The sequence below is a fragment of the Thunnus thynnus genome, chromosome 22, assembly GCF_963924715.1.
Source record: "Thunnus thynnus chromosome 22, fThuThy2.1, whole genome shotgun sequence".
Classification (NCBI taxonomy): domain Eukaryota; kingdom Metazoa; phylum Chordata; class Actinopteri; order Scombriformes; family Scombridae; genus Thunnus; species Thunnus thynnus.
In genome coordinates, this window is record NC_089538.1 from 15749326 (window position 1) to 15766073 (window position 16748).

The following is a 16748-nucleotide window of genomic DNA, read 5'->3' on the forward strand; positions in this document are numbered from 1 at the left end:
TTATTGCACAAAAACAAATCCTCACCTCCACCCAGACAGCCAGGTTTTAGTCTGCTGCAGCTCGGAGCTGCTGGAGGGCCACAGATGGAGCAGTCTGGATACAGTTACACCGCTGGTTGTTTTGGACGCAGAGCCAGCAGTCATGTGTCGAGGAACGAGTCGGAAAAAATGATGGAATGGTCACATTTTTTTAGAGAAGCGCGTTCCAACCAAGCATCTGGTATTCTTGACATATCTGAACTTCTCAGCCAATCCCGGCTGCAGTTTGCATGTGTGTATACTGTATACTGCATGTGTGTATGTGTGTGTGTGTGTAGGTGTGTGTGTGTGTGTTTGTGTGTGTGTTCAGGTTTATGCAAAGAAATGTTGACGCCCTGCGGCTCCCTCCTCTTAAAGTTTATTGTTACAACATGTGAAGACAAACAGTATGTCAAAGAAAAAGAAAGAAACTGAAAGAAGAGAGGTGAGAGGAGTGAGAAGGGCAGTAAAATAACTTATTTTATAGGTTTGGGGATATTTTTCCCTCTGCACGTTTCTATCCAAAAATCTTTTTGCAAGCAGCCTCCCCCAATCCCTCTCCTCCCTCCTTCTCCCTCTTATTTCCTCACCCACTGCAAAATTGTTCTTTTTATGAGGCTTCGGTCTCAAACCACTCCTCCACTCACCACAAGTATCTCTGGTCTGTTTTTGCTCTTTCTTTCTCTGCTCTTTCCTCCCCTCCTTCCCGTCTCTCCTCATGCTTTCTGTTCTCTGCTTTAACTCTTCACACGCTGCACGCTGTGTCACGGTAAACAACCACAAGCTCAGGATAAACAACCGCAAACATTAGACAAAAATGGCTGTAAATCTTAATCCTCTGCGGTTTAGTCTCTCAAAAAAACAAAACAATTTTCATGTCAATTACATTTTCCAGAATGCATCGTATAAATAAGGTTTCTTTTGACACGTAAAGATTATTTTAAAAGTTCTTTTTTGCTTTTAGTTTAAAGTATTTTTATCTCTTAACTGTCCTGCTTTCAATTTGTGTCACTTACTATGTAAAAAGTGCTTTGTAAATACAGTTTTAATCTTGGTTTTGATTGGATCTTAACCTCGAGACGTCCTTGAGCAAGATACCAAAGCTCTGCCATCTCCAGGGAAGCTGTTTGCACAGCTTTCCTCTGACTTTTTAGGGATGCCAAAAACATACTTTGCTTATACTCTTTTAATTATTGCAAATTAGTTTTAAGTGGTATGTTAACTGATTTCAGATATGGTCAAAAGCTTAAAAACAAGAAAGCAATTGGTTCTTAAGTTGAGATTGTTTTGTCAACTGCTGTTTCCAAGGTCAAGAGCTGAACTGCTGGACTCAGCTTTTAAGCCAACATGGACAGCTGCCTGCTGCATCTGGAAACGACGCTGATGAAAGCTGTGAGAGTGAACAGAAACAGAGAGACAACCAAAACAATGAACTGGAAGAAGCTGTAAAGTTTCGTAGCGTTCAGGGGAACTGCTATTCTCTGTAGATTTGCCACTACGAGCATTTGATCCATTGTTATTATAAAAAAAATATATAGATTAGAGCTGCTACCAGGCTGAATATGAATGTCTCACTGCCTCCTCTGGTTGTAAGTTTCAAGCCTGCTGCACCTGTAACCACACCAACAGTGATGTCACGGTGTACTGTCACACCCTGAAGTACACTTCTACATCACTGCAGCAAGGTCAGACATTAAACCACTAGAGGTCAGCAAAAACAAGATTTTCAGCTGGTGTTAAATTTCAGTTTAAAGGAGACATAACGTGTTTTGTGATTTTCTGTCATTCATGGACTGTTATTATGTTAGATATGTTGGTTACTTCCTCTACTTCCCCGATTGAACTGATGTCAGAGTGTTTGCACATGCCCACAAATAGCCGTCCATCCTGTAGGTTGTTGGTGGGCTAGTCATGTTGTCCACTGGCATATTTCAGATTGGATTCAGACCCAAACATGTACAGATGTATTTGAGAAGTTTATGTTTTGTGTAAAGAACAGGAAAAAGAACCATATAGCCCCTGGAGCTGCTGGAAATCTGCAGAGAAGAAGCTTCCCGCAGAGATAACCAATGAGAACAGAGTGGGCTCATCGGGAGGGGGGTCTTAAAGAGACAGGAGCTAAACCTGCCTGTTTCAGACAGAGGCTGAACTGAGGGGCTGCAGAAACGACCAACATAAGATAAATAAGGAGTTTTTTAGCTGTGAATCATGCAAAGATTTTCCAGTAGAGCCCCAGAATAAAAATATAGACCTGGAAATGTGCATAATATGTCCTCTTTAATATAATAATAATTGGATTTGAACAGGAGCAGATGATAGCGTTGCAGATCTTAACTAAGGGGAGAAAAGCTTCCTCTCCATTGTAGTGATGTTGTATTACAGATTTTGTAATCAGCTTAATGGGGTCAACTGAATGTAAACAGGTTTGATTACAAATGTCTTTCTGTGTGTTGGTCAGTGAGACACTGAAAGACAAATGTTTGGCTTTGACGGATTAGATTGTCAACACTGTCTGCCTCACTTATGTGAATATACTGTACACTAACCTGGCTGACCTCACCTTTTTATTTTTTTATTTTCACATCTGTTTATCCACTCTGCTCCTGTAATGGCCAAACTCTCTCTCTCTCTCTCTCTCTCTCTCTCTCTGGTATTTCCATTTGCCTCGGTGAATCCTTCCAACACACAATAACTGTTTTGACTAATCCATCTTTCTAGACAAACATCCCCTGCTGAAGTCTGACAGCGGATCAGTGATGAGTATGTAGAGATGCTGCTGAACTGAGCAGGGACTTTTCGGTGATACTCATCGAGGCATTTATTGTGGAGCTTATTCATAAAAAGAAAGGAGGAAATTGCAGCAACAGCAGAGTGGTGCAGGGAAACCTCTTTAATCAAAAAACCTGCATGGGGCACATTTTATTTTAAGAGTCCCCTAATTTCCTAATAATTTCATTGAAAGTTTCATAGAAAGAATCACGTAATTTTGTGCTAATTATATATAAAATAGAGACGGTTATTTGAGTTTAGCTGAGTTTATAAGCAGTTGTTGATTCAGGAATGAGGAATTATCTTGACAAAACTGCTAAAATGTTAATAACTGGAAATTATTAAAACACAAGTGAACATTGCATTTATTATTGGAAACTTAGCTGTCGAATTTTATGCTTGCCTGTAGACACATTTTTACATTTTGCATGTTCAGATGACGTGATCGAAATAATATTTAGGTCAGTGGTTCTCGAGCCTTTTTAGCTTGTGAGCCTTTAAAACAAAGCAAAGCTGCTTGCAACCCGTCGTCACAGTTTCACGCGTCCAGTTAAACCAAATAATGTTTTTTATTTCTGCCATTTGAATACACCTAAAGAAGTACAATGAGTCAGTAAAGCACAAATTAGAGGAAAGTCTGAAAACCAAAGTATGACATTATGTAGCAGACATATGTTTGTTCAGCTGTTCATGTTCTCACAATACCTAAGGTTAATATGGTGACCCCTTGTTGGAGTCCCGACCCCCCGACTAATGCTCGCTAGCAATTGGAATTGGGAGTGTCTCATTGTCTCTACAGTTACAATGAGTCTTTTCCAGCAGCCTTCCTAAGAATTTATGTATTAGTTGCTTTTCTGGGAAATTATTAGGAAACTAAGGGGCCTGTACTGTTTCCAATAACCTTCCTCATGCTTCTTTGTTTTTAAATTGTCATGGTGATGCCATCTTGGTGGGCGGACACACGGAAGAGCAGTCAGATGAGATACAATCATGTTTAATGGTTGTAAAAGATGTTGCTGATCAGGAGGAAGGAGGGGGGGGGGGGGGGGGTAAAGATATCAAACTCCACAGACTGCTCTTCATTTTGGCCATTTCATGCAGGATTTTTGGATGTCTGTATGGAGGTGCGACCGAGTTTATCTGCCAAGCATCTGGTCTCCTTGTCTTGTAGGTCACGGAGATGAATACAGATGAGACCTTTGGCAGCCATGTTGGCTTCTAGTCCTCTTTCTCCCCCCTTTCTCTCTCTCTCTCTCTCTCTCTCTCTCTCTCTCTGTCAGCCATTTTAATGCTGAACTCATACAGTCTGGCTGCTGGGCGGTGCAGGAACAACCATCAGGCTCAGCACTCCTTCCCCATGCCAGGCAGGAAGTGGCCCGGACAGCTGCTTGCAATTCAACCTGAGACTTTGTTTGGGTGACCTACATTATGGCACAATTTTCTTTCTACTGTAACTTTAAGGCGGCTTTTTCCCCCCTTCATTTTCTCCTTTTCTTTTGCCTGATTTCAAGCTTACTCATATTATACAGCAGAAACACCCACTCGAGTATAAACATTTTATCAAATTATCAAGTTGATGCCCAAAAAAATGCAAATTAACTCGTATAAGATGTAAACAAAGATTCCAAATACCAAGGAAGCCGCATGGTTTACTGTCCAACTAGCAACAAACAAAGATAATTGCAGCCTATGGTGCCAGTTCTCCTACAGTCATGCGCAGTTCTGGCTGTGTAATTTTGTCAAATGCACTACCCAGGGTGCCCCTTCAGGAACAGGAACACCCAGGTCAGGAAGCGGTCTTCAGGAGCGAGTTGCTGAATCAGGCCCCCCCCCCCCCCGACTCATGGCCTTGCCCATCCTCCTGCATCCCCCCCTTGTCCCCCAGTCATATCTGCCAGGAAACCCTCCCTGCTTCTGGTCTGCGGGTGAAACTACAGAGGCCTGTCAGCTAATCCTCAAAAGCAACCACATCTGAAATTCACCATGGCTCATCCTTCACTACCCCCCCCCCCTCCCCCTTCATCCTCCGTCCTTCCATGCGAGCAGACTGACCTCACCTAACGCTCCCTAAAAACACCCTCCAACCCTCACCTCCCTCCCTCCCTCCCTCCATCGCTGACTTCTGCACAATAAGCAACATCTGGTTCTCATTTCCCCCCAAAACCAAAACAACAGGAGGAGGAGAGGAAGGGAGAGATGGAGGGTGGGGGGGAGGAGGAGGAGGAGGAGGAGGAGGATGGGGGAAAGACATTCACAGAAAGCAGCATGTGAGAGTCAAGAAAAGAATGAAGAGTTGCATTTCTCACTTGTTGGTGCAGTTTCTTTGATGGTCCAGGTGTGAGGAAGTGTGTCGCCTTGTTAGCCACTTTTTTTTTTTTTTTTTTTGTATTTAACACCCTCTGTGGTCTGCTCAATGTCCTCTCACACTTTCGTAACTCAACAAACAGTCAGCGCCTTTGGTCAAACTGTATGAAAAAGTTAACACAAGGAATGGAAGAGGAGGGGAGAGGAGGTGAGGAGGAGGAGGAGGAGGGGAGTCCAATCTCCACAGAAAAGAATCTGCAACTCAGCGGCTAGCAGCCCTAATTACAGTGGGGCTTTGCTGAAGTCTGCAACAAGACCCGAGCAGTGAGAGAGAGAGAGAGAGAGAGGCAGATGGAAGGAGAGAAAAAACCTGAGGATGAAGGGAGCAGAGAGCAGGAGTGAGGGCGAGAGGAGAGGAGAGTCTTACCTCATTTTGTAAATAGTCTGTTTATAAGTCAAAGTCACACTTAATTAGTGCTGACTAGACAAAGAGACAGCTGGTATGCATGCTAGAAATCATCCTAAATCCCTACAAGAGTCCCTTCAATAAAAACAAAATACCATAATCTCATGTTTCCCCACTTTAAGACACTTAAAATTCATTTTAAGTGTCAGTTTATTCGTGCGTTAGGCTTGTCAAACTAAATGAAGCAGAGGACAAGTGTTTCTGCAGCTTGATTAAGATTTATCCGGCGTACAGTTTGAGCTGATACCAGAAAAATATCACTTTCTGTGGGATGAAACCGTCTGCCAACTAGGCTGCAGCCGCCTAATCATCTTTCCAGACAGTAGGCTGCTCATTCAACACTCCAGCTTTCGCTCTTTGTTGGTACAGATGCCCGAGAAAAAGCGAGAGCTAAGTCGTTTTAAATGAGTAACACGAAGAATGTTATGAGGCAAAAAGTTGCAAAAAGCATCATCTAGTGTTGTATCTGTGCTTTATTTTTTGATCTTGGAATAGATTTGGTTTTAAACTTGTTGCTAAAATTGTGTGAATTTGAAAGAATTGGCCGTTTTTCAGCTGCTGTGTCTCCACTTTAACCTCACGACTTCACTGAGGTGGTCTTGACTGAAACATTCGTCATGTATTTCGAGTAATAACACCAAGTTACGGCATGCCAAGGTGTGAACCCCTCACTCACTCACTCTCTCACACACACACACACACACACACACACACACACACACACACACACACACACACACACATACACGTTAAAGTCTTGAATCAGTGCTACTTTATGTTTGCCAGCTCCTCCCTTCCTCTTGCCTGCCCAACAAAACTCCTCTCTGAGCCCAGCACCAGACAAAATGGCGTTTGATCCTTCACGTCGCACTTAGCTGGAGAAATGCTGCATTCTAGTGGAAGCTGAGAGACATTAACTCAGTGTTATATTTATACAATTATCTCTAAAAGTCATTTACTGTATAAAACGTCTCTTTTTCACCTACATATATCTCTACAGCCGACAAATCCATCATCACAAGAGTTTCGTGTTGAAAGTATAAATCATTTATTGCATGAAAATGACTGCAACATAAGTTCATGAGAAGTGAAAAACTGTCATGCAGGAGAAAACATAAGAAGAGACCTTATAAATATTTGACTATCAACATTCAGAATAACGATATCATTACGATGATAAGCTGTTTCTAACTTTGAGGATTTTTCTTCATTAATAGCTTCCCTTTAGGTTTCAGTAAAAGAGACTTTTTGTGTTCCTCCATCCGTTTGGTTTCTTCCTGTTTTTCTGTCCATCTCTCCATCCCTCTGTCCACCTCAGAGCTCAGCATCACGATACGCCTCTGTGAGAGACGACGTGAGGTTACAAAGACGTGTAATAAACACAAGAAGAGCGATAAGATGTTTTAACATAAGGCAAAAGTGTGATACTCACTGCTAAAGCTTCCCTCTCTTGCCTTCTTCTCAGCATTCCCTTCATCGGAGGTGCTGGTCTTCCATCTGAGCGCAAACGAGAGAAAGTTAACGCAAATACAAACGTAGTCGCAGTTTTCTCCCGCTGTTGCAAGTACAATCAGATAAAATGTGATGGTGGACTTCATACGTTAAATTCAGAGGCATAATAAGTATTAGAAACCTTAAAAAGAAGCAGGATCACTTGCTCAGACTTTACATGACAAGTAACCATGCAAATAATTCATACTCTAATACAAATTATTCAGCAAGTCCAGATCTTAAACCTGACAACATAGTGCTAGTAGTTACACATTGTATTCTGGGGTTTGTTCCCCCTGCCAGTGAGAGCAGACAAGGAATTAAAACACCACTCTCTAAGTATGCTAAATTAACCAAAAACTCAATTACATCCCCTTAGTTACTGCCTCATAATGTTAGCTCTGAACGAGGTCTCTGTTGCTTGAAATACCCCCAAATTTGTACGATTCTAGCAAAAAATATTAATCATAATACCTGCAAAAGACCAATCAGGTAGATCTGTCAGAGGTCCGTATTCTGTGCCACTTCGGGCAAGTCCATGTCTGCAAGCAAACACACAAGTTAGAAAATAAATGTGAAATATTTCAGTGAGGTTGTAAATTTATCTGTAAAAAAGAAATAAATCACTATATACAGTACACTTCAGAACATTTTTAAAATATTTAATAAGTTATTTTTTACGGTTTAAGGTTTTTCTATGGCTGTTTGTTGGACAAGAGTGGAACATGATGGGCTGATGGGCCCCTATTAAACCACCAGGTCACTTACATTCTTTGTGCTGTTATAAGTGTGTTTTTTCTTGGTTGTAATACTACAATAACTTAAGAAATCAGCAACATATACAGTAAGCACAAACGTGATGATTAAAGTAAGGCTGCCCATGGTGATGTCTTCAATTTGCTTGTTTTGTCCGAACAGTCCAAAACCTTAAGATTCTTAATTTACTGTCACATATGACAAAGAAAAGCAGCAATACTCATATTTGAAAAGCTGGAACCAGGCCTTTTTAGTAGAAAAATGCAAAAACAATTATTCTAAGGCTGCAACAAATAGTCGATAAATTAATTAGTTGGCATATATTAATGAATAGGCAACTATTTTGTTAATCAATTAATTGTTTTGAGTCATTTTTTTAGGAAAAAAATGCTAAAATTATCTTGTTCCATCTTCTCAAATGTGAATATTTTCTGCTTTCTTTAGCTTTATATGACAGTAAACTGCATATCTTTGGGTTGTGGACAAAACAAGACATTGGAGGGAGGACGTCATGTTGGGCTTTGTGGAAACGGTGATCAACATTTTTCACCATTTTATGGACCAAACGACCAATCAATTTATCAATAATGAAGATAATTGTTGGTTGCAGCCCTACACATATCCAAAAAAAAGCAGCAATCCTCACACTCAAGAGGCTGAAACCAGAGAACATTTAGTTGTAAATGACAGAAAGGACGTTTTGATTATTGGATAGTTTCAGATGAATCGACTAATCATTGCAGCTTGAAGTCGAGCTCTCAAGTAGAGTATTTCCATTGGGCTATGAAATATATTGCATATTGACTTCTTGGAAAAACCATACTTTGTTGTGGCAGCAGAATAAAACACATAAACTGTAAACTTACTCTTTCCTCCATTTCTCTCCAGCTTGAACTCCACATGTTGTGCTGAGCTGCCTGCTGGAGTGTCTCAACACTGAAAAAAACAACAATCAGGGAAACAAATCAACCTCTTAAGGTCACTTCTAAGACAAGTATGATCACTCAAAATGCACAGGATTCGCTGCATTATGATCTTAAGAGTAGGTAGGTTGTTTGTTTAGTCTGATCAATGTATCAGTTGAGTAATGACAGACATGGTCAATCGTTTACATTAGACAGAACTGTTAGCATCAGCGTTAGCATTACTAGGCGATGTTACCGCATTTATGTCAGTTATTCATTGAGACAACTGTATGAAAAGCAGCGGCTGGTACAAACACATATTTACAGCGACGAAACTCAACTTTAAAGCGTCAACGGGCAAAAACACAATACATTTAATTAGTGAATAACCTCTGTCTCACCTGAACAGCACAATGTCCTAGTGACAGCCGCCATGTTGTCTGCACAGTTCGGTGTTGACCAGCAGGTGGCGGTAAAGACGCGCTGTTGTCAGGGTTACTGTTAACCGTTAGCCGTTTAAACAGATGTAATATTTTTGTGAGTGAAAAAGGGATTTTAAGACTCAAAAATTAGGAAAACAAAGCTATGAAAATAACAATACGTTGTTTTTTTTCTCGTTTTGATTCGTCTCACACTGTTTTAGCTCAATATTTTTCTTATCAAAGTAGTTTTCCCTCTTTATATAGTCATTTAATCCTGTTTCCGTTTACTAAACAATGAATAAACAGTAATATATAAATAACACACACACACACAAAAAAACAGTTCAGGCAATATAGGCTAAAATATAATATAAATTCAATATACCATTAAGGGACCATTAATAACTAAACATACCTATTAAATCAGTTTTTCCTCTTTATTTGGTCATTCAAACCTTTTTTGTTTCCATTTGCCAAATAATGAATGAACAATTATACACAAATAACACAAAAAATCTATACAACAGTACAGGGAATATAGGCTAGAATATAATATATATTCAATACACCATTAAGGGTCTATGAATGCCCAAACAAATAATAATAGTAATACAGCTAAATCGCATAGAGTTAACATACATAATCATTAAAACCTCTTTTAAAATGTATGTTTTTCTGGTTTTCAATATATTTCATAGAAATTTATGACTAATCATGACATGTTTGTATGATGACATACTCCTGATTGCCACATAGGTTGGATAGCTTATAATTAGTAAATTATTGCTGTAATACCTAGGGACTTTCCCTTAGGTGTAATATTGTTAGTACTCCTTAAAATTCTCTGTTGCATCACAGAGGCTTGAGTGCTACTTTCTCAAATAGAAATATCAAATTTGATTGTTGCATCGTTATTGTCCCACTGGTCAGTTGTTTTGTCAGAGTAATTTAGAAATTTGGATTCAAGCTCCAGGTTCACTGTCAATTACTTACTGTTTCATTGCACATTAGAATTTGCACCAGTAAATATCAACTGATATGACTCCTGCATTACAACCTTATCTTGTGGTTCTTATCTGGTGGTAAAGCCAGTTTTAAAGGACCACACAACTTTGTTTGCTAGTTTTAGCTCTGTTTATTACCTGTAATGTAAACTAGACATGATTTGAATTATATTTTATGGGCTAAAACATGCAAAATCACAGCTGTAGTCTCTTAAAACTTTCATTATTTTAGTTTACATTGAGCTCATGGTGCATATTTCTGAATGCATTACAAGGAGACATTTTGACCTGTTAGTAGGAAAGGCACAGGTGTAAATCATAACATTAATGATTGCTGCACTCCATACAGGTGCTCCAGTTATTGTGCATGCTGGTTCACCGTTACAATTAAACATAGCAGTCATCATTAATGTTATTAGTTACACTTTTCCTGCTCAAACAATGAAAGTGTCTGCCGTTATTGTACTCTTAAATTATTTGACCTTCTGAAGTTTATGCATGGGTTTACTTTTTCCTCTCAGTTGTTGTTGTACTTTTTTGTATTTTATTTATTGTAGGCTACGTGATACTTTTTACTGTATGCATTTTAATGTACAGCACACTGAGTTTACCAGTTATGAAATGTGTTATAGTTAAAATTATAATGTATTGAGGGTATGTTCACAATATTGTATGGAGTTCGACCTCAAGTATAATGCAAATAAAGGTAGTATTATGATTGTCAGAATGAGGGAAGACAGAAAATTAGTATTTCCTGATTTCTTCCTGTCTGGCATTGCCCTTAAAGTGTGCAATGAGGCTAAATACTTATACATAACCAATGATCTATCAGATGTCAAGGACATTCACAGACAATGTCATGTTGGCTCGTAAATTTAGTATGTGTTCAGTGACTTTTTAAAGCTTTTTGTACCCCACTACAGTATATGCTGCCCATGTGTGGCATTGCTACAGAAAAGGCCGCATGTGGAGACTTACAGTAGCTTATAATGACAGTATGAAGCTGCTGCTTAAAGCTCCAAGAAACTGCAGCGTAAGCCAAATGTTTGTTAACGTTGTATTTTTACTGTGCTATGGACCCCCCATGAACTGTGTCCTTAATAAAGTCTGAATCGAACAAAAAAATGAAAATTGTCTTGCCTTACTGTTAGTCCTGTTTGAAGGAAACCTGTTATTTGAGGGAGGATGTGTCATTGGCGAGGCTGATTACCTGCAGTTAGGCCATTATGGAAAGGAAACAAGCTATTAAGGGCTTAATTAAATCATTGAAGGTACACTCTGCTAAATTTATAGGTCACAATCACTTAACTAGTTACGAAGTGTACTTTTCAGCCCATGACAACAGCTGTGTAATGTCTCTTAAGACTCTGGAGGAGCTTTGTCACGTCTGAGAAAATAACCTCTGCTGATGTCATGGTGATGTCATCGGGGTTGTCGCTCAGCTTGGGCTTGGAAACCTTGAGATTTTTACCATAAAGGCTGAACAACATGTGTGTATCATCAGGCAGGGAGGTATAATAATGCAGATGTGACCAACATTTTCAACGCCTTAAAACAATATAATGTCTATATTTGAGACCCTTTATCACAAGTTATGGTGTTAATGTGAACATTTAAGCAATTCATCCAAATGATTTGTTTTCGTTCTCAGGTTGTCAAGGATTTTTGGAGGTCAGGAGAAGTGGTTGTAGTCAATACATTGCAAGAAAATAGCAATAAATAAATAAATAAATAAATAAGAAAAGCTTGGAAAAAACGATTTTAGATAACAGAAAGATGTTTTTTCTTACCTTCTTCAATCATATTGTGACCCTTCTGATTTATTTTGGGACTGGAAGTGCAATAAATGTGTGTCTTTTTTAAATTTGGGTTATTATCTACTCAAATGACTTTAAATATAACACATTTCTCCAGAGAAAAGACAGATAAACCAGAGTTGTGTTTGTGCCAAATGTTGTATTTGTATGTCTGCCCTTTCAACAAATAATTACACACATATGGTGGGAAATTGGCCTATAAATGGGGAAGGAGAGGACTTAATGTGTCTAGGCCCCTATATCTGTAATGATTATCAGTATGACTGTATTTAGCTGGAGAAGAAATGCACAGACAGAGCTCTCGCAGCTCTTCAAAGTATTGTTTTTGTATGAACAGCTCCGACACTAAGCCCAGAAGAATTTCTCTGTTAGCTTTTCAGACAAGTTCCCACTCGCAGCCAGTGAGGTAAACGCCTGCAGAGTCTGCAGAGGCTGCTGCAGGGACTCCGGTGAACCGCAGGGGCCATGAAAGGCTCCATGTGGAGGAGGGGGCTCCGGGGCAGGTAGAAAGCCGACAAGCCTATCCAAACACGCCAGGCCAAACAGGGCTGCACTTTATCAAGGCTCGGTTGTGTGTTTGGTGTGTCCGTTAACTGACACAAAACGGCCGGAATCAGCACTGACTAATGCCGGTCAGTCCTGAAATAGTAGCGGGATGTTTACTCTGTATCGTCCTTGGAGAACTCAGACACGCCGAAAAAATTCACCAGCCGCCTCACGCCTCCGTCTCCCTCCGCGCATTCCACAGGCTGGTGGTACAATAAACTAGTGCCGTTGCCTAAACAACAACAACGCAGTTTTACACAGTTTGACTGTAGTGCAGAATATCTGTAAATAAAAGTAGTCATACTAGAATATAGAATTAGGCTTTATTACAAGAAAAAGTGAAGCATTTGAAATTTTACACAAATAAAACTATAAAAAATATGCTATTATCAGCATTAAAGTTCACATTATGCAGAATGGCATCTGCCCTGTATTATATAGCCTATAGGCATATATTATTCAGTTAAATAACACTGCTATAAGTGACTAAATCATCACTGTGTTATATATTAGGGCTGCAGCTCACAATTATTATCTTTTATTAATCTGTTGATTATTTTCTGATTAATTATTTGAGCCTACACAAACAAAAAAAATAGGCCTACACATACAGTCTCCCATAAAGTTTGATCTGGTTCTTTGTGTGTAAGTCTGCTGAGAGCTTCGTCTGAGAACCAGGGTTAAATTCCTTACATGTGTCAACACACCTGGCCAATAAAGGTGATTTTGATTATTGTATTATTATCGATGCATTAATGTGTGTGCAGCTTTAATCCACAATGTAGCTATAGCTGTCAAATAAATGTAGTGGAGTCGATATTTTCTTGTGAATTGTAGCGGAAAAGTGGCAAAAAATGGGAATACTCGAGTAAATTCTACAGTTCTCAAAACTGTACTTGTACTGTCTACATTAAGGTCGACTGTACAACTGAAAACATTATGGCAACAGGAGCAGGTTTGGTTTCGGTAATGATTTGGGGGTTACAGTTGTATGTGGAAAACAAAGACTAAATAAGGGCTTTTGTGAAAACAGAATTGTTTATATTGGTGGTTTGGCTCGTTGGTCATTTCAGTATTTAAGCCAAGCCACAGCCACATGACTACATCTGTATTCAGTGCTCAGTCATAATAAACATTAACATAATGGTTAGCCTACCGTTTGCAAATTCAGAATCAGGGCTGGATTAAACTGCTGAGGGGCCCCTGGGGCAAAAATGAGCTGTGGACCCCGTTTGACCCCCCACATTTCTCCTGCTCTATGTGCACTGTGTATGTAGTTTGGGGTCATTTGATTAAGTACTTTAAAAAAAAAAAAAAAAAAAAAGCAGCACAAAAGGACAATAAACTGAAATATTAAAGTCCTCAAAAGAAGATTTTGAGACAAGGTTCCTCTAAAAGATGAAGCCTCAAGATTAGATAATAATCCAGGTGTTGACTTAAAGGCCCTGCACACCCATGGTAAACGTACACAAGTGATTTTAATTATTTTTGGCTGATAAGACCTGTTTTCAGGGCTCTGTGGGTGTGTACAGACTCTGTGTGATTGAAATCTCTCACACCCATCTTCAATCCGAGCAGAGACCACCTGTGTGGGTTTACTATGGGTGTGCAGGGTCTTTAAGGCCCCAATTTGAAGACCTCCAGTTTACACTATGCAAACCACCACCAGATGAGTTTTCAGCCCCCATCGATGGTCTCAGTCCGCAGGACCATCAAGATGCTAAGGCCAAGTACACAGGAAAAAGTGTAAAACCAAAATAAATATGAGCAGATAAAAACATACATCTATTATGTACAGAAGTAAGTGGCTTGTTTTATCTTAGTTTGTCAGAAAAAAGTAACATTTAAATATAATGAGTCAAAAAATACATATCAGACTCATCTTTCATGTCTGTAACTGTGGAATGTAAACTCCTCATGCTCCTCAAACCTCCTCCCAGAAACAATATGGAGGACATTACCTTGGTTGCTCACTGACCCTAGTCTCCACCACCAAATTATATGTATTGTTTCTTTATTCAGACCATTTAACTCAAATGTCCAAAGGAAACATGTCATCTCTGGTGCATGTCCAGAAATACATACACTATAAAATAAATACACGTTAAGACAAAGGACTAAAAACCGGATTGATAAATAGATACAGCAAGGACATAAACAGAAAGTAGCAAGTACAAGGAATCCAATGTGGTCCACATGTCAACAGAAAAAAGCAAATAAACATGAACATTAAGCAATAAGCATAAACACAAACAGTGTGAGAAAGAGAGGGATAGTCATTTACAAAGATGCTCTCTAGCAGGAGTGGACTATGTGCGTGCATATTAACATGATAAAAAACTATGCGTGTGCAAAAAAAAAAGATATATATATATATAGAAGTAGGCCTATAAATACCAATGTAGATATAAATATAAATTTGATTATAAATAAACTATGTGTGTTTCTTAGCAGGACATATATGTACAGTTAACAATTAAGAAATAAAATCTATATAGCCTAAACTCTACACAGTGCAGGACAAAGACACAGTATACACAATATGAATCTGAATGAGATATGGATCTGAAGTGAAGTTATCTATCAGTCCTGATATGTTTATGCCAACTTTATTAGTGGTAATCTCATATAATGTAAAGACATTTGAGGATCTTTAAAAGGTCATAATGTCAAACTGTCAATTATAGAGGCTAAATTGCACTAAAGTGGACAAATATCCTCACATTTTGACCCAAAAATACCACCTAAGCTCTGCACATGTAGGGTGAGATCTTCATTTAAAACTACAAAGACGCTGTGGAGACATTTTTATGTTAGTTGTTACTGCGTTTAACTTTCTACAAGGCTGCTCTTCTTGGCTGAGTGGGCACATCCACCGAGGAGGGAGTTTTGCGTATGAATGACGACACAGCCATGGCTGGAGGAAAGGTGTTCCGGCCTGCTGGCTGATAAAGGAACAGAGGAAGCGTCAAGTCAGACGCACACAGACCCGTAGCAACGGTTGCTAAGCGATCCCAACTTCAAAATAAAAGGGAAAAACGGTAACGATTGATTAACACTGGGGATCAATTAACTAGAAAACTGATCCTTAAGCAGGAATGAAGTGTTATATGTGAAACGAACCCAAATCTGTAACAGCAGAACATGTAATATTTGTTTACTTGGTATATTTCCTGATTTATGTTACTTAAAGATCCCCTTCAGACATGTTTAAAGATGTTTACATGTATATAAAATACTCTGCTTTGAATAATAATTTCTCTCTGATGTGTTTTTTTTCCACAGAAAAGTTAAATTATCTTGTTAAAAATCATCACACTTGCGTAAGTTGAATATTGGACCACAACTGGCTTCCTTCAAAATTATTTGTGATGTCACAAATCATGCTTGTAAAATCTGATTGTCAATGAGCACAGAGAAACTTTCCACTTTTAAGTAGATGAATGTGAAAACAGCCTTCTAGTGTCAGACTCTGCACATACGTCATTCTGCACAGTGAAGCTCAGACATCCAACTGAAGGAGCAAGAAGAAAAACATATTTTTGAGTGGAGGAGGACTGTAAGTAGTGAGAAGAAAAAGATGGTATATTTTTGTTATCTTCATGCCAAATATACAATTGCTGTGTGGTGGGAAAAGACACTTTAAGCAATCCTTGAACCAGTGGCTACAAGGACTTTTGAAACCCGTTATCTGTGGAAAAACTAACATTTGCAATAAAGGAAAAATCCAAGGACTTTGAGAAGATGTGGGCACCATTTATGGATTTCCTGAAAAATGAGCCTCATGGAGGATTTTTCAGTAGTTTAAACTTAAAGTGTGACTACACTGTACACGAATTAGGAGTTTTATAATTTTCCCTTATTTATTTATTTTTGTTGTCATTGTTGTTGTCTTTTTCATTATTGTGTTAAGTGTGTTTGACATATATGACATATAAAACAGAAAAAATAACGGATTCATTTTCCTAGGATGACGAAGTCAAGACCCGCCCTATCCTGCCTCTGATTGGCTTACCCAGATATTCTTAGCCAATCCCACTCCTCATACCTAAACCTAACCAATCTGACCACCGAAGGCAACGAGTATTAGCCAATCAAAGGTGGGCTAGGGCGGGTCTTCATCTCATCGTCCTAGGAAAAAAATGACTAACTGTTGCCAGCTTCTCGCTTTGAAAAGCTCTAACCGGAACTATCTTTTTCCGTTGTCGCCACCTTGACACTGTTGTAAAAAAAAGAGGGGGGAGGTAAGT

The 16748-nt window shown here is 39.1% G+C and overlaps 1 protein-coding gene across 1 annotated transcript; it reads right to left on the reverse strand.

Annotated features, from left to right (window-relative positions):
• Positions 1-6581: 6581 nt before the first annotated feature.
• mrpl52 (mitochondrial ribosomal protein L52) lies at positions 6582-9219 on the reverse strand. The gene is made up of 5 exons (XM_067580254.1): positions 9111-9219; positions 8671-8740; positions 7523-7590; positions 6990-7054; positions 6582-6897 (listed from the first exon to the last, which is right to left on the reverse strand). Exons 1-5 carry the CDS (start codon positions 9142-9144, stop codon positions 6745-6747), a joined length of 390 nt encoding a protein of 129 aa, XP_067436355.1. The 5' UTR covers positions 9145-9219; the 3' UTR covers positions 6582-6744.
• Between the last annotated feature and the right edge of the window lie 7529 nt (positions 9220-16748).

Coding starts and splice junctions, on each gene's coding strand:
- mrpl52 (XM_067580254.1), bottom strand. CDS start 9,144: ATGGCGGCTGTCACTAGGACATTGTGCTGTTCAG. Junction 8,741..9,110: donor TAGGACATTGTGCTGTTCAG/GTGAGACAGAGG, acceptor TGTTTTTTTCAG/TGTTGAGACACTCCAGCAGG. Junction 7,055..7,522: donor ACCTGATTGGTCTTTTGCAG/GTATTATGATTA, acceptor GTTTGCGCTCAG/ATGGAAGACCAGCACCTCCG.